We start from the raw sequence: 18855 nt of genomic DNA on the forward strand, positions 1-18855 counted from the left end.
ACTGAGCCTGCGCGTCCAGAGCCTGTGCTCTGCAATGGGAGAGGCCACAACAGTGAGAGGCCTGCGTACTAAAAAAAAAAAAAAAAAAAAAATGAGGCAATTGAGACTTAGATTTTTTAAGCAACTTTCCACTAACGCATTTGGCAAAAGATGGCTTTGAATCCGTGCTCGTTCCTCTACCCAGAAGTTTCTCTAACGTGGTGCCACGGACCCTACCTTCCTCAGACCTCCTGAAACTGAATCTTGAGTCCAGGAATAGGAATTGTAACAAGTTCTCAGATGTGATAGTTATGCCCCTAAATGCTTGAGGCCTGGTATCTCACACACCAGCTCTTCATAAATGTTAATGACTCTCTCAGGGATCGTGTGAAAATGCAGATTGTGACTCAGTGGGACTAGGGAGGGGCCTGAGATTCTGCATCTCCAACAAGCTTTTGGGCGATGCTAAAGCTGCTGATCCCTGGACCACACTTTGAGTAACGACTCCCTATACCCAACTGCCTGGAACCCCATCCATACTGAGGCCAAAGCCTGAATCCCCAGCAGTCAGGCTTCCGCAAGCAGCTAGGCCAGCCTGGACATTCACAGGCATGTCTGCTGATGGCTGCTCAGCTGGCTTCTCAGCAGGGGTGAGAGCTCGCCTTGCTCATCTGTCAGAGGGGAGAGCCAAAGTCATTGGCAAGCACCTGCTCCAAGCCCTCAGGAAGCCAGCGCCGAATATAGCCGCACAGCAGCCGAGCTGCGGAGAGACAGGCTTTGCAGGCAATTGCCTGTAACCACAGTCCGGCACCAGCCCCAGCACACAGCCTGGAACCAATTCCATTCCTGCCAAATGGCTGGACCTGGGAAATTGCAAGGAAAAGAGCTTAACCACCAGAAAGTTGGGGTTGAGATCTTTTTAGTATTGTTTTTTCTTAATCAGTACAACATTTGGGATCTATTACCGTGACTTTTCGGTTTTCCCAGTGTGTGGGCTTTATGGGATTTCACCTTCATTGGGGAGTATTTCAGACTTAGGAGTTTAATTCTGTTATCTTCCTTCCTTGATCATAAAAACAAAGGCACTGGGCTTCCCTGGTGGCGCAGCGGTTGAGAGTCCGCCTGCCGATGCAGGGGACACGGGTTCGTGCCCTGGTCTGAGAAGATCCCACATGCCGCGGAGCGGCTGGGCCCGTGAGCCATGGCTGCTGGGCCTGCGCGTCCGGAGCCTGCGCTCCGCAGCAGAAGAGGCCACAACAGTGAGAGGCCCGTGTACCGCAAAAAAAAAAAAAAAAAAAAAAAAGGCACTGACCAAGAACTTGTTACTTCATGAGGGAAAGAAATCGTATTTCTCTGTTATCTCCCAAAAAGGGCTTGGCTGTTTCTGAAAAATTAATCACCCTATCTTTTACACGGTTAAGCTCCTTGGCATTGCATGGGAAATTATCTGTTCCACACTTGAATGAAGCAAAAGCAACTCCATACGCCTCGTCCTTAATCTCTCTTAGTTTTCTTCCAATTAGATGTAATCTTTTTCCAATACTCTAATTAATACTTCCACATTAAATATTAGGGCTTGTAAGAGAAAAATCAGCTGTAATATAGTTGCATCAAGCCAAACAGGATTTTCAAGCTCTTGCCCGTAATCTTTCTTTCAATTTTCTGCCATTTAGAAACAATTTTTTCCCCAACACTCTAATGAATGCAAATGATATTCGTGATTAGTTAGTATTATGCTAGGCACTGACAGAACTTGTTACTTCATGAGGGAAAGAAATCGTATTTCTCTGTTATCTCCCAAAAAGGGCTTGGCTGTTTCTGAAAAATTAATCACCCTATCTTTTACACGGTTAAGCTCCTTGGCATTGCATGGGAAATTATCTGTTCCACACTTGAATGAAGCAAAAGCAACTCCATACGCCTCGTCCTTAATCTCTCTTAGTTTTCTTCCAATTAGATGTAATCTTTTTCCAATACTCTAATTAATACTTCCACATTAAATATTAGGGCTTGTAAGAGAAAAATCAGCTGTAATATAGTTGCATCAAGCCAAACAGGATTTTCAAGCTCTTGCCCGTAATCTTTCTTTCAATTTTCTGCCATTTAGAAACAATTTTTTCCCCAACACTCTAATGAATGCAAATGATATTCGTGATTAGTTAGTATTATGCTAATCTGAGCCTGGAATTTACCTAAATCTGCATGGTGTTGTCTGAGCACCAGATTGCTTTGGGTTTCTGAGGAAAATCACATTAGCCTGCCAGATGTACAAAACATGATAGAGTAGAAATCTGAGCAAATAATCAAGATTACATTAGTTTTGGTTCTTAATGAACAACTGTTGGCATTAGGGATTACAGACAAATTATGGTTTTCCTCTCTGAGCTCAAGCAGCTAAGCAGCTGTTGTGAAGGTCCCCTCTTCCTGACTACCCCTAAATAGATTGGGAGCCCCTAGGGCAGGGCGAAAGCATCTAAAATTTCACGTAATTTAATTTGTTCCATTACAAAGTAATCATCACTCCGAGGCCCACAGCTAACCTCTAAATTTCCCCCCCACCAACCTCTCTCTGGAATGCAGGAGAAATTCAAGTGAGTATCTGGGGCAGAAATTCAATGTGTTTTTCTTCTCTCCCGGCTTGGAAGGACGTGGGTTACATGCCTCCAAGCCGTACCTGCTTTCTGTACCCTTTGGGCCACTTTCCAAAAGGGTGCCTGCCTAATTCCTGCTACTTGGGTGACACAGATGGAATGCTGCTGATAAGGATTATGTAGGTAACACAGTACATCTGGCTACAGTCTAATAGGCTGGGTAAGCCAGAAACTTGCAGAAAACAGCAGCCATCTGAGCTTAGACCCTTGTCCTGTGTCATTTGATCTATGTCTGTGAAGTTTCACTATAATGAAATCCTTGTCCTGCAGTGGATGTGTGGTGTGTGTCATCGTGGTGCCGATGGTGTATAGGTAGGAGTGTTTTCATAGCCCATGGCCCTGTTCCTGGACATTTTTTTTCGTTAAATCAATCAGCAAAATAGGGCTGTTGGTGTGGATTTTTCTGCTCAATTTAAGTGCCCTCACTTAGAGCATGATGCTTTCTTCTATGTGTTATTTTCAGGTCAAGAGCCACGCTTTCTCTTGCCACTGGGCTTTTATACATGCTGATCCCTCTGTAGAAATGAATCTTCCCCCCTCCCTCCTTTGCCTCTGCAGAAACTACACCACCTCCAAGATGAATTAGGTGTCTCTTTTACATAGTCTCACGACAGCCGATACCTCACCAACAAAGGACTTGTCCCACTGTACTCTACACTCGATGTACGCTCCATGAGGAAGGGAAGGAAGTTTGCCTTGTTCATACAGCATTCTTTTTTTTTGCGTGCTCCGTGCAAATTTGTTGACAGTGAGTAGATTTATGCAGTCATAAATGCAGTGTTAATAGGAAGACAAAGGTTTGGGTCTATAAACCATTGTAAAATGGATGTTGGAAATGATAAAATGCTGGCAACAAGGTCATCACAAAGATATTTATGTTCTGTATAGAGGCTAAGGACCTGTCAACCCATGGCCTTATGTTTTGGAGGAAGATAACTAATGAAGAACAGGTGTTTGAGTTTATGGGCACAGGCAGCTCTTGACTTTCTGTAGCTGGCTGAACACAGCTGTCTTGAGAAGGGAACTTCTTTTCCTGCCTCCTGTCCCCACCTCTGTGATCATTCCCCACCCACTGAGAGGCCCATTGCTGGTGAGAATCTCATTTTTTTTTTTTTTTAAATCAACACCACCTATTATTCAACTGGATAGCCTAGATTCCCCAGCTGTCATCATGATCCAGTATCCAGTGGTGGGATACCGGATGGACTGATGGGATAGAAAGAACAGAGTAGAAACAAGAAAGCGGAGCAGGAAGATGTGTGTTAGGTTCGCCTCCAATCTTAACCTTCAGCCCTCACTACCTCCGTCCCATAGTTTCTGGGCTCAAGAGGGGCACGGGAAGAAACCCAGAGAGAGGAAGATGGAGAGAAGGGAAACCAAGTCATAGAGGAAGGAAAGCTTCTTCCTTCCCTTCCTTGTCGATAATAGGATAATAGGCCATCTTGCTGGTTCTCAGCTCCCCTCTCTGGATGAGAGTAGTGGACTCTGCTCTCACTCCCTTAGCGCTGGGGAATTCCTTCTCCCCTGAGAGAAAGGGACTGATGAAAGGACGAAGGGCCCTTTCCCTGAAACGGAAAGGTGTTGTGCTCCTGGCCCTGGATGCCTGGAGCCACTGTTGCACCTGGTACACTGTGGGTGAAACTGTCTTTGATGGGTCCTTTGAGGACCTACTGCACACGTTACAGAATTTCTAGTGACTGCCGTCTAGTGCACTTTAGAGCACAGCTCATTTGTAAGTGGTGTATGTGTTTAGGGGCATCTCTATGAAAAGCAGAACGGGCTTTTAAAAATACATTTATGTATTATTATTTAATACATTATTATTTATAAAATTTTTAAACTGTGTGTCCAAAGCACTAATGATGGGCTAAGAAACTGGCACTTATTACCCTCTGAACAAGGGGACGGGGTGGGGGGGCGTGGGAGAAACATCAAGAGAAGAAACATGAGGCCACGTAAAACACGATCTCTTCTCCAGAAATTTACCACTGAGCTCGGGGAAAAAATGCAATCAGTGAGACTAGTCGTACATAGACTAAAATGGACAGGAGCTCAGAATCTAGGAGAAATCACTTTGTCAGAACAAGTGATGAGTGGAGTCTTTTGGGAACTCAAGCCACTGACTTGATTGCTAAGCATCATTTCCCCGACATGTAGTTTCCGTGGCTTTTTTGGTGGGAAGGAGGGGTTGATTTTATTTCTTAACCTTATTTTTTTGTTTTTCCTTATGTGTAGAATTTATTTATTGGAAAGCACTGCAGTTATATTTTAATATGCAGCCAATAATCAATAGTAACGTGAAGGCTTTCTGTATACTGGGCAGGTTTATGTATATATCAACTCACTGAATCCTCACAACAAGCCTTAAGAGCAGATCCTGCTACCATCCCCATATATAATAGTCAAGGAAACTGAGGCACAGAGAGGCTAAGTCACCTAAGTGTATCCAGCTGGTCGACAGCGTATTTGGGATTTGACCCCAAAGGTAAGGTAGTCTGGCCTTGGAAGCCCGGACTCGGAATGGCTTTTGCAAATACATGCCATTCTGACTCGCAACCTAATCTGAAACACCCTCTAAGAGCTACTTTTATATCCTATGCTGTCCTCCATTTTAATTTTAGCCGCCCCTGTCCTCTACTTTATAAATGTCATAAAATGCAGATTGGTGAGAATATGAAGTTTCCATATTCTAAAGAAAATATTTATACTTTCTAACTTTCATCCATTCCATATGAGGTTATGTAAAGTGCCAAAGGTATTACCTTACAGAGTACCTCAGATTTCCTTCTACTAAAAATTTCAGGGGAAAGAACATTCTTTAGGAAAACACCTGTTCTATCTGTCTCCTTTGATTTTTACCAAAAGGACATTTCTTTAGGTTTTCAGTGGGAAGTCAAACATTCAAGTCTGTACGCGTTATTTTTCCCCCTCACATTCTTCCATCACCTTATTTGCAGAATGAGGGCCCATTCTGTTGTGCTAATTCTGTGATGAAGATAGGATTTCAACATGCAGTATAAATATGGACCCAGCCCAGGAGCCATCACCTCCTTTGAGCCCTTCCTGTTCTGCTTCCAAGGGCTGATTCTTTTATCCTTAGAGCAGCTCAGAGGAGAAACACCCCAGTGGAATGTTCTCCACTGGGGCCACAGAGCAAGACTACAGGCACCCAAATAATCACTCTCTTCTAATAGTATGAAATTCCTTTAAAAGGTGGGGCTCAGATAATAAAAGACCTCTAAATACAAGAATCTGAAGCCCCTCTATGCAGATAATGAATTCAGCCTCAACAGAGAACTTTCACCTTCACTCACTGTTTTTCAAACCGGGTATCATGACCCATTAGTGGGTCAAGGTATCAATTTAGTTGGACAACACCTTCATTTAAAAAGATGAAATAGAATAAAAACTATTAAAAGTGCATTTCAGGCATTAGGAGTAAAGAGTGTTTTATGAATGTTTAATTTTCATTCTGTGTATTTATGTATGTGCGTGCTAGGTTATGATGGGAAGCCCGTAAAAGTTGGAAACCACTGCATTTCATTTGCTTCCTACAGTGGCTCAAAGAAGCAGGCAGGACTCACAGGTTAAATGGCTTCCTTATGCTTACAGACCAGTTCAGGAACATCCATCGAGTTCTTTTGATTCTCAGGGCCACTGTCATTCCACTGCCCCCATTGATTCAGGACAAGAAAATGAAGCCAAACAAAAGAAAGCAGTAACACTGTGTTAACCCAGCAGTGGATGATGCTTCTAAGGTAACAGGAGACAGAGCAGGACAAAGGATTCAGAAGTCTCTCAGCCTTTCTGAAACTCTCAACACTAGATTCAAAGGAAAGTATCCAAGAACTTCCAATTAAAAGATGAATACATTCTGGGATCTAATATACAGCATAGTGATTATACTTAATATTGTGCTATACACTTGAAATTTGCTAAGAAAGCAGGCCATAAATGTTGTCACCATACACACACACACACACACACACACACACACACACACAAGTAACTATGAGATGGAGGTGTTAAGAAACCTTATTGTGGTAATCATTTCATAATATACAATGCATCAAATGATCACATTGCACACCTTCAATGTATATGTTGTCAAATATCTCAATAAAGCTGGAAAAATAATCAATCCAAGAACGATTTTTTAATATTTCACAAGGCCTTTCAGAAGTGGAATAAGGCTTCTAACTAAAATGTCAAGTTCCTTTGCTTTGGCTAGAATTACATCAACTCTGTGTTGTAACATGGGTTGTAATGTGCTGTTCAGGTGTTCTTTGATGCCTCTGGTTAGTCCCAGTGTAGTGGGAGGTGCTGATGCCCTGATTCTTCATCATGGCACTGCCCGTTACCAGCTGTGTAAATCTGGACAAACTATTTAAATCCTCGGAGCCTCAGTTGCTTCTGCTATAAAACAGGAGTTACATCTACTCTTCAGGGTTGTTGCAAGAATGAAATAAGATCATATATACGAAGTGCCCAGCGGAAAAGTTGGTACTTAGGGGTTCTCAGTAGATTGTCATGTCTAAAAAAATGCAGTAACTCACAGTTCAATAAAGGCAACTTGCTCAGTTAATGGAATCTTTCAAAATACAGGATAGACGTGGAAACATAATGAAAGAAGTACCTTTAGGGGCAATGTTGAAAACTGATACCGTACAAATCACGTAGCCCCTAAATGCTGCCTATTTGCTGAGAGACTGGGATGCTGTTTTCTTATTCCTTGCCTGGGGAGACGGCTTTGGCCAAAACCTTTTGGTTGCTCAATAATTACTCACTTTACCGGTTGATAGTCCTACAGCCAAGAGTTTAGAGAATATTAATCAATACATCAGCAACATTTCCCTATACCCATGCTGTTGTTTGAAATTCCCTATTAAAGCTGAGAAAAAAGCCAATCTACACAAGCAAATGTTTTCAAAGCACCTGATAAGAAAAGCACTCGCGAGGGAGATAAAGTGAAGGGAAACATCCCAAACCGACAAATGTGGCTGGTTCTGAACTGATGGATTGATTTGTTAATTAATTTATGATGGCGCAACAATAATTACAAGCTACTGTTTGTCAGCCAAATCACTTGTGATGAAGTCAAAGGTTCACATCTGTGTGCATGTCCCAAGGATCAATGCATCAAATTAGCTCGGTTGGCTTTTTTCCACTAAAAGCTAACATGTGTCATCAATATTCCAGCGTTTGTGTGTGTAAACTAATTGATTGAACATTCATGCTACATAAACATGCTGTTTGTATTATGTGGGGTACCATTTATAAACATCTCTGGTACCAAAATAATAAATAGCCTCACATAAGATAATATCTTATTGGAAAAATAAAATGGCAATTTAAGGTTATTCCTTCTACTTATGGATAAATAAAAGCACTGTCGCCTCTTCAAAAGTCTTGGCCATTATTGTATGACACAGTATTCTATTGTACAATTCCTCCTTAGAGAAAATCTGAGGAAATTTTACAGACAAGGTGAAAGAAGTTTGGTGAGGCTGTTCAGATGTATCAATAATAGCAAATGACCTGTAACTCTAGAAAGTTACAAGAGTTAGTGTCCTCTGCAATGCATGCAATAACATATATGATGTCATCTTATTTATGTATTTATTATTTATTTTTTAATTTTTTTTTGCGGTACACGGGCCTCTCCTGTTGCGGAGCACAGGCTCCAGACGTGCAGGCTCAGCGGCCATGGCTCACGGGCCCAGCCGCTCTGCGGCACGTGGGATCCTCCCGGACTGGGGCACAAACCCGTGTCCCCTGCAAAGGCAGGCGGACTCTCAACCGCTGTGCCACCAGGGAAGCCCTATGATGTCATTTTTAGTCTCATATCCTTCCATCTCTATCTACCCAAAGTCCACATTTGAGAAATCCAAGTTTACTTTCCTCTGCATCACCTCCACCAGATTAGCTGTCGGCATCAGCATTAAACCTTGATACTTGGTTGGAACAGCTGAAGACACCTGGAAGGTAGAGTGAAGACTACTTATCTTGTAGTCACAGCTCTTCCACTGCTCCTTCAAGCCAGAGGCTCTGCTTTGGAAGGGAGAACAGTGCCCCTGGTTGTAGCAGTGATCAGAGCGTTCGGGAACAAAAATAATGATCCACAGTTTTTTCTACCATGTCTCTCTACTGTCATTTCACATTAAAATATCCCAAAAGAAGCATGGGAGGAGGTGAGTAAACAAAAGCAGTTGTCATGTCACTAGTTTCTATTAGATGTGGAAATGAATCTTATATATAGGGGCATTAGCTGGCCGAGAGGGCTGTAATATTTTCTAGGGGACTCCAGAATACTCTCCCAGATTCACTTTATGACAGCACAAGGAAAGGGGGTCTTGGGAGGAGGGGTGGGTAGCCTTCCAGGCTCTGAAGATGGGGCTGCAGAGTTTCTAATACCGGAGCAGCACTCCCAGTGCTGGCTTTGGGAAGCAATGTTCTCGTTTGCATTTAGACATAGACTTACAGTGTCTGAAAAGGGCCCAGTCCAAATAGATGATTTTTTTTTTTCACTTTACCTCCTTCTCAAAATCATTTAGAAACGTTTACTTCTTAACAAGTGCTTGGGTACCTTCTTTCTCACTTTCCCAAAGACCCATGTCCCTCCTAATCTACTAATTCCATTTTAGGTTTTAGTTATTCTCAGTGTGTTTCCCTGAGTCCTCATCCAAACACCAGATGTTAAAACGCCAACCCACAACCGAGGCCTTTTCCAACATCACAATAAAGGTAACACACATGCAAAGGTGACTGAAACCTTAGAGTGGGAAAATAATCAATCCTCTTAAATGAAACTTATTTCATCAAAAATAAGAAATTAAACAAGACTTCCCTGGTGGCACAGTGGTTAAGAATCCCCCCTCCAATGCAGGGAACATGGGCTTGACCCTGGTCTGGGAAGCTTCCACATGCTGCGAAGCAACTAAGCCTGTGAGCCACAACTACTGAAACCCGCGCGCTCCAGGGCCCGCTTGCTGCAACTACTGAAGCCTGCGTGCCTAGGGCCCGTGCTCTGCAACAAGAGAAGCCACCGCAATGAGAAGCCCACGCACTGCAATGAAGAGTAGCCCCCGCTTGCCACAACTAGAGAAAGCCCATGTGCAGGAATGAAGATCCAACGCAGTCAAAAAAAAAAAAAAATTAAACAAAAAGTTCACTTATTCCAAAGTCTCCTTGCTTTGGTCATTTACCCCTCAAAATACATTATTAGCCTTTCCCAAAATCTCTAATTTTTTAGACCCCTGAAAGATCTTAGACACTATGGTAAAAGTAGAGTTGAGAAAATAGGAGATCGTGGATGTGGACAACAAAGGTTTAGTCCCCTGCTGCCTTACCACTTGGTAACAACCATGAGACTGTCTGCTGGAAGGGAAATATAATTTTGCTGCTTTTAGCTTCTGGGCCTTCTTCCAACTCTCACCCTCAGCTTTAAAACTTTACTGCTAATTTCACCATAATTCCTACATGCTTCTAGCACATTTAAGTTTCATCTTGAAAAGGGCAGTGTGGTGTTCATAACTTGAGCCACAGATTAGAAGCCCATCATTGATCAACTCAGAACTTACTGTGTCTCTTAGTAAAATGGGTTAGCAATAGTGTTGAGGCAATTTAACAATTATTTATTAAGGGCCTTTTATGTGCAAAATACTGTTTAGATTTGGTAAATAAGACCTGCTGCCCATCCTCTTGGGGCTTAAAATTTTGGTTGTACACCTGAGCAACTAAAAAATATAAGACAAATCTTATATTCATACATAATAAATGTCATAAAAAAGTAGGTTCATTTCTATTGGAATAGTCACAGGTTACACACAGCATAAAAACATATTCAATATGTTAGGGTGTCTCAGTTTAAACAGTTGCTGAGGATATTGTTACTTCTAACAATCGTGAAAATGAGAGAAAAAAATCCCATTTACAGCATACTGTGTTGTCCGATACATTATGGGACAAGCTAAATCATTCCCATTATAATACATGCTAAGCGTGAGTTAAAATAATAACTTCATCAAAGAATTATTATAATCTGAGTTGTGTGGTACAAAGAGCAAGCTTATATCAATGAAAAATCTAAGAGATGAACTGCAAGATGGTACAGATGACCCCTGGGAAATTTTCCTTATTTCATGTCTTCTCATTAAATATACAAAAGGAGGTGGTGGGTATTATTATCACTGCTATTGCATGGGGTGTTGGTGAACTAGTAGTGCATTGTTATGCGAAGGATTAAGCCCTCTGAGTTTAGCAGCAGAATTTGCAAAGAGCATCACATAGCATTTTAGACAGCTAGCATTTTTCTCTGTGCCTGGTGGAAATTTACCATTATCTCAAGCTCCAGAACACTGGCAAAATTCTGGGAAACTTTTCTTCACCTACCTATATTTAACACCACCAGATAATAATATGTGTACCTTCAATTAGTTTTGCATTTTACAGTTTAAGTCGTTTATTTTATATTATCTCATTGGAGCCTCACAAAAACCCCATGAGGTAAACAGATATCAAAACTTGAAAATGGAAATGCTTTGCTTGCCAATTTCTTTTCAAAAAATTTCCCCCAGATGGCTTATGACTAGAGCGAGTCTAATTGTCTCGAGGAAAGATGAACGGAATCACATTTCCAAAGACTTCAGCCACCTCCAATCCCAGAGCTGTAGAATTCTCAGACTCAGCTCGAGGGGGAGTGAGCTGACCCACCGGACGCACAGGGAGAGCTGAGCCTTGGAAAGAGGTCGGGCTGGAAGCTGGAGGGGCAGGCAGGTGCAGAGGAGGCAATGGCAGAATACACGACCGTGGTCACAAATCATGAGCCATAATCCAGGTCACTGGATGAGACAGTCGACTGCCGGGTTCTGGAGGAGGCGGAACAGACAAACCCCCCGACCCCACATTAATGGCATCCACTGCAGTAAGTTTCTTAACCTCAGAGTCCAGTGGCCCCATCTGTAAAGACGGGCTGATAATTCCTATTTCGTTGTGCTATGCTGAAGACTGAATGAGATGACAGATATAAACTGCCCCCCGCCAAGTACCCAGCAAACACCTGGCAAATAGGAGGCCCTTAAGAATCATTGATTTAAGTCTTTTGCCTTTAAAATCGTAGTATTTAATGTTTAAAATTACCTTAATATGTAACATTGGCCAATGAAGCTCACTAAGCCCAAGGAAATACTTCAGGAGGCTCTGCTTTTAAGAAATCTGTTACAATTTGCAATGAAAAATACTGTATTTTTAGGATTCATTTAACGTACGTGGTTCCCACCAAAAAAGTTTAGATGAATTCAAAAAATCAACGTGGTTATGAAAGCCCCATAGGAAATGCTAGAGTTACATTTACTTAATCCACCCTATGTATTTTTGGAGCACCTACTAAGTGTTCAGACTAAGAGTCTGTTTAGTCACAGCTTGTTGTAGCCCCTTGTACCGTGAACTTGGGATTTACAATGCAGTCACCAGGTGCCTCACCAATGCCATCTCATTCATCCTCACGACAGGTCGGAGCAACAAGTAATGAGTATGATTATCTGCACTTCACAGCTGGCTCTACCAGCCGTGAGAGTAGCAAATTCGTTTGCCAGAGGTCACCAAATCTACATTTCCCAGGATTCAACCCTGCGCTCATAAACATATCCATTATGTCATAATCTCAGAAAATGAACACAGTAGTGAAAAGTTAAAAAAAAATAACTGCTTTCTGAATAAAGGTATTTTTTAGAAACGTGCTGGGTTGAAATTTATGATAGAGCAGTAAGAAATGAAAATTGTTATCAAAGCTGTCCATTATATGATACTCTAAATCTGCCCCATTATAAAACATGCTAAGTGTAAGTTGAAATGACAATAATGATCATAACTAACATTTACTGAATTTTCTCCCGGCTCTTTGCTAAGCACTTAAAATGCAATGAGAATTTAAATGCTTAGTCAGTGAAATACATAGGATAGCTACACATAGACCTTAATAGAACTTGTTGTGAAAAGAACTTTTGCACTGAAGTGCATTACCCTGTTTTGCACACTGAGATGCAACAGAGGAAGGTAATTCTCTTTCACTGGCCTGGTACATTTTTACTGGTATATTTTCCTATATCCAAATTCATTTTCTCAGCCCCTCAGAATATATATTATAAACATAGTATAGAAAATGTCACAAAATAATCTCAAGGAATTAAAAAATGCCTAAAAGGTCACTACCTTGACACTACCTTGACATCATTCAGCCATGTTCCATAAATACACTGTAGTTTCAATGACGTTGTGAGCATCATATATCTCTCTTTGTTGACTAGTCTCTAAACTGGAAAATCAACACCAGCTTTCTCATAGATTGAAGAGATAACACTCCTTGAGAACATGACCCTTTGCTTCCAAATAAGAACAGGAAAAAAGGATAGACAGGCACTTGTGTTTCCTTACTCTCTGATTAAATTAATAACCATCTGATCACTATTTATTAAGACAGGATCCAAAGGATATTTTCCTTATCCAAAGTTTATAGGTTGAATTTGTTATGCAAGCACGTAAGTGAAAAGAAATCATAGAAAATGAAATAAAAATCTTTGAGATAAAAGTGTCTTGGAAGAACATTAATGTATTTGTGTTTATCTAGCTACATCTTCCATACAGTTTTTTATTTAAATATGCTAAAGTGGTATTTCAAATGAAAACATATCACTAAAGAATATAGGTATGGAAGATGTGTAATAAAAAAAGTGCCATCTACCTATGATAAAATTTGAAATATTGACAAAGTATGAACATTATTTACAGATGCTGAAATCCTTTTTTTCACTCAGACATCACCATCATCATTATTGCTGTTTTCTGACTCAGGAACTGATATTTAATAAACTATTAGTCTTTACCCACATCATTAACTGCACAGGAGATGGCTTAGGTAATTGTAATGTTAACATTTACCTACAAGACTAAGAGAGAGTACTGAAAAGATGTATTAACTACCTTTGACAGTGAGTGACGAACCTGGAAATGTAATATCTACATGTTTACCAACACTATGGAGGAAACAGAAATTATTCAGAAGCCTTTACTAATATCACGAGTATCTCCTGCTTATAACATTGGGACATGGGTTTAATTCCAACATGGAGACACAGCCTTGCTTGTATCTGCATCTAGAACACTATCTGGCATATTGTAAGTTCTTAACAAATATTTGTTAAATGAAACCTAAGTCTCATAGCTTTTAATTCTGGAAATAGATTCAACATATAGACATAATATCTTCAGGCAACTAGTTGACATGGTTATTATCTGTATGGTGTGTATTAGTTCTATTCCATTTCTAAAGGAAATAAAATAAAATTCAAAATTAAATAAATATTGAACTTTGGTTTTTCAGATATACCTTTGCACAGCCGGTAGGTTACAAAGGAGTGTGAATGTAGTTAGTAGGCTAGGCAGGAATATTTTCATATATAATTTTAGCTTATTAATTAGATTGTTTAGGAACTCTTGCTTGTAGTGAAGTAAAATAAAATACCGCCTGTAACATATACTAGTTCTAGCATTTGTAAGAAGATACATTAATTTTAGGATTTTCAGTTAAAAATAATTAATAGTAAACTTAAGTTCACCTCAACTTCTCAAAGACTTTAGAGAAATATTTGCCGTGAAAACACTCTCTTCAATGTCACTGTACCTATATTGATGTTTGTTGTCAAGTCATTTAATTAAAATTTGTATGGAGAACAGAATTTGACTTTTAAAACAGTGATAAATTTATTAGTATTAGTATTGTCTTAAACCAAATGATAAAATTATATAAAAGTATCATATTTTAACACATCAACTTCTCAAAAAGAAAATTTGTTTCTTTCAAGAAAAATTAAAAGTATATTACATCCAACTAGATTCATTGGTATTCAACCAAGAACCACCTTTGTGCCTTTGATAATGTGAGAACGGGTTAAATTTTCATGTTTACCTGCCTGTTTCCTTTGATTAATATTTACGAGACCGTGAGAATTTCAAGTCTCCGACTAGCAATTAGTTTTCTGAATTAATTTTATGGATTAATATTTATATAATTGTCTTTCATGATTAAGGTAAATTTACAAATGTTCTGTCCTGGTTCTGTGGGATCAAAGGATTAGTCTTATGAAATTTAGAAAAAAAAAAAATGTCTGGTGCATACCCATTACCCTGAAGTTTTAAATAGCTAACAAAGAAGTTCTAATAAGTCTCACGGAGAGCTTTAAATAAGCAGTACAAAATAGAATGGAAAGTCCAAAAATTGTTTTTTAAAATTTTTCAGTAGTTCAAAAGGAAACATACAGCATCATCAATAACCATTAATGAAACAGTGCTATTTATAAGACACATCTTTAATACATTCCAAGTGGTATTTCCTTTTAAATAACGGGAAAGGTCATCAACAGAGCTCTAAATATAGCCAACCAACTGTAATTTAAACTGCTTACATGATTTTTCTCCTTGAAAGAACTAACAGGCAAAATAATCTAAAGAAGTAAAACATACATGGTTGCCTTATTAAAAAAGTGCATGTATGTACATATTCAACATACACACACACGAATTCCCTCTTCTTGTGTTTGTTTATTTTTAGCTGTCTCAATAAAATGTTTTTCCTCCCTCTGTTTTACTAAAACATGCCTATCTAGGAAGGAAAACAGATGTAGAATTGGACAACTACGTCTTGTTTGGGTTTTTTCCCTGTCAAGTAGAATTTATGATCATTGTCACACAATAAGAGAATCTAAGTGAAACAGACAATAAGTCAGGAAGCAATTGCCGGGATACTTGAAGACCGTAGCTTTGGAATTCAGGATTTGGTTACTAAAACTTCATTTGATTAAGCCAAATAAGGATACAATATCCTTTCTTACACAAAAGTCCCAGAGTAATTGTAAAAATAAAAGAAGCAGTGTCGTGGTGAGAGAAGAATCACAATAAACTAGTTTGTAAGAATCTTAAAACACCTTTTAAAATTATTCCTTAAATCCAAAACAGGGGAATCATGGTATAAAGTAGCTCGCATACACTTTCCTCCCTCTTCTGATATGTTATTAACAATAAGCAATAATTTAGCTTAATTAATTAGGTTTTCCATGAATCATGTCATTCCAAGTTTTCAATGACACATAATATATTAACTGCTTAGATATTTTTTCCCAAGTTAACCAAGCTTATTAAAACTGAATTGTCCTTAATAAGAAACTTACATATTATTCATGTAACCTAACGAAGGTAAAATATGAAAGTAATTTATGCAAACATTTTTCACTTAATATTTTACCTCTGAACCTGTCCCTATACACATTCTGCATCTTCTCGGGCAATAAAAGAAAATAATTTTTTAAAAAATGAATAATCAGCTTACACAAACCTTTAACAATAGTATTCACAACATACTTCTCTTAGGAAGCTAAGATCTCTCTGCACAGAACCAGAATGATGAAGCTTAAGGGCGAAATATTTACAGTGATTCTCTCAGTCTACCCATGTGAATCTCAGTTTTTAAGTATTAAAAAAAAGAGTAAAACCTTTGACTTTTTTTTCCAACAGAAAAGAAATGTTTCATTTAGTAAAAACAATTGATTTTAAAACTCGCTTCTGAGAACATTCTAAAATGATAGTGAAGAGGCACAGTAACGATTCAAACACCACTTCCAATTCTTGGTACAGTCATGTCGAGCAAATCTTTTACATACTCATTTTGCAATATCTTTCTCCAAATATCTGCCAGTTATTTTAAGAGGTCACTGTACCCATGCACAAACCAGTGCTAAAGTCTGAGAGATACAACCATCAATGAACATTTGCCACCGTAGAGCTTCTATCACTTGAAAAATGTACTTCAAGTGGAGTAAAATGGTGGAGGGAGAGGGAGAGATGGAGAAATGGGAAGAGAGAGAGAGGGAGGGAGGGAGAGAAAGAGAGAGGCTTCTGTCTTTCCTTGAGGAACTGGCCTTTCTTTCTGAAACTCAAAACAGCAACAAGTAGCAGCGGCGGAAAAGTTTTCCTGCAGGCTGCCACATCTCACATTGGTGAGAAGGCGCAGGGAAGAGCTGCAGTGTACAGGGAAACTTCTGCACACTGAGCCCTCAGGAAGAGCCCAGAAGCAACAGCATAGCATCCACCTTTCGGGAAATTCAAACACATTAGTAAGAAACCCTCTTGCCTAGCAGCGCCAGCAGCCCGGACTAATCGGAAGGTGCTCTCTTTCATCTGGGCACGGGAGATGGGCTGACCACCAGGGCTGGGCTGGCCATAGCCCTACCTACCTAGAATAAAGTGCCCATTGTTTCACACTGTACTAATTGAGGGAAAACAGCCCTTACAGTAAGCATAATAATTATCAAAGCCAGCAAGCAAAAAGCAATCAATATGTAAATGAAAGGGCCAGAAGGAAAGAAAGAGAGGAAGAAAAAAAGAGAAAGGAAAAGAAAGAAATGGAAGAAAGGAAGGAAAGAAAGAAAAAAGAAAGGCAATAAATGCCCAGATGAATTAACCCAAGAATGAATTTAATATTCATACTGGAATGCTTCCCTGCAGAAGGTTTGCCCATTCATGTCACGACTATTGCATACAAGAGACCATTGTCCACAAAACAGAAATCAGTAGATTGAAATTTTTCATGTAGCAGTTTTTTGATCTGAAAGGTTTCCTTTCCCAAAACCAGAGCCTTGAATCCCAGCTTTCTGATTAAAGAACGTTACGACTTCTCTCCTCCCAATATTATTTTTAAAGTTCAATCACCGGATTCATCAATGTCCTGAATTTTTATGCTGCTTTTTCTCTTCCCCAAATTTGCAGCTGGACAAATATGAGGATTAAAAAAAAACCCAGCAACAACAAACCCACACACATTTGCCAGAGCAAAGAAAAATAATGAACTGAATATGCATATCCTCATTAACTAAATTTAATTACACTGAGTGGCATAGTAATCAGTGGTTGCTCCAGTTACAGTATTCATTGAAAGGGAGGTGGATTCCAAATTAAGGCGAAGCGTGGGGGACAGTCGCATACTGATGAGGGAACCGCACACAACATGATACAATACACTATCTAAACCATTATTCAGAGAAGCTGCAGAAAGAACTACATTACCCTGTTCTAAGACTAATGCAAGAACAATTAGGCAAGAAGGCTCCAGTCTCCCACTGACTGTCCCACCTCCATACATTTCACACAAGCCAGCCCAGGGCCGACTGTACCATTTGCATTTTTCTTTTTTTCAAGAAGTGAACAAAAACTCACACTGCCTTTTTAAAAAAAAGCAGGTCTATGTCCCTGGCCACAATAGCGGGGAAATCCTATCTCGCACACTGGTGCGCGGAGCCACCCCAGGCTCCCACAACTCCAGCTTGAACTTTCTGCAGGCAGGGAACTTTATAACATGTGCATGGAACAATAAAGCAGGGGGGTGGAAAGTTTGGGGGCGGGTGGGTGGAAAAAAATGGGATCCCATCAAACTTACCATCCACCAGGTCCTGGCTGACATGTCATAACATAGCTGCCATTTTATGGAGCTGTCCGATGTTTTCCCAGCCATTATGCTGTCAGCAATCTTCATCAGATGCAGCTCAATGGAAGATAAGACACCTAATCAAGAAAACATCGGCGGTGGCTTTCTGGACTACATGTAGGCCAATCCTTATCACACTGCATCATGGGAAAAGCTCCTTTATTAGCAGGAGGAACTACTGCAACCTCACAGATAGAAAGACAAGGATCAGTTCTTTTGCTTTTTTTTTTTTTTTTTTTTTTCAGGAGGAACTACTGCAACCTCACAGATAGAAAGACAAGGATCAGTTCTTTTTTTTTTTTTTTTTTTTTTGGTCTAAAGGGATTGGTTGAAAGTAGCAGCGTTCTTTGTGTATCATGTGTACAAGAGTTAAGTATCTTGCAAGTGGGCGGCTAACTGCTTTGCTGGGCTATGCAGACTAAAGTTTATTTGCATTCTTCTCTGTTGTATATTGTTTGACATGGTCCATGGTCCTTGCTGAGCAGATGAAGGGAGGGGAAGGGGGTGGGAGGGAGGGGAGAAGGAGTGGTAATTGCTCAGAATTAATATCTCCCCCAACAAAGACATAACAGTTTCATTGATACAGTCAGAACACGGTTCAGATGTCACTGCACACACGGGTGTGCGGGTGTGTGTGTGTGCGAACACGAACACACACACACACACATACACACACAGTGGAACACACAGGTAGCA

General features: G+C 40.0%; 1 protein-coding gene across 1 annotated transcript in view; it reads right to left on the minus strand.

The window, feature by feature from the left end:
- Nucleotides 1-18186, minus strand: part of NFIB (nuclear factor I B) — a 452552-nt gene extending 434366 nt beyond the window's left edge. Inside the window, exon 1 of the mRNA XM_007465640.1 lies at nucleotides 18112-18186. Coding sequence (XP_007465702.1) covers nucleotides 18112-18186 — 75 coding nt within the window. The remainder of the gene's footprint in view (nucleotides 1-18111) is intronic.
- Nucleotides 18187-18855: the final 669 nt, after the last annotated feature.

The sequence above is a fragment of the Lipotes vexillifer genome, unplaced genomic scaffold (assembly GCF_000442215.2).
Source record: "Lipotes vexillifer unplaced genomic scaffold, Lipotes_vexillifer_v1.1 scaffold31, whole genome shotgun sequence".
NCBI classification, from domain to species: domain Eukaryota; kingdom Metazoa; phylum Chordata; class Mammalia; order Artiodactyla; family Lipotidae; genus Lipotes; species Lipotes vexillifer.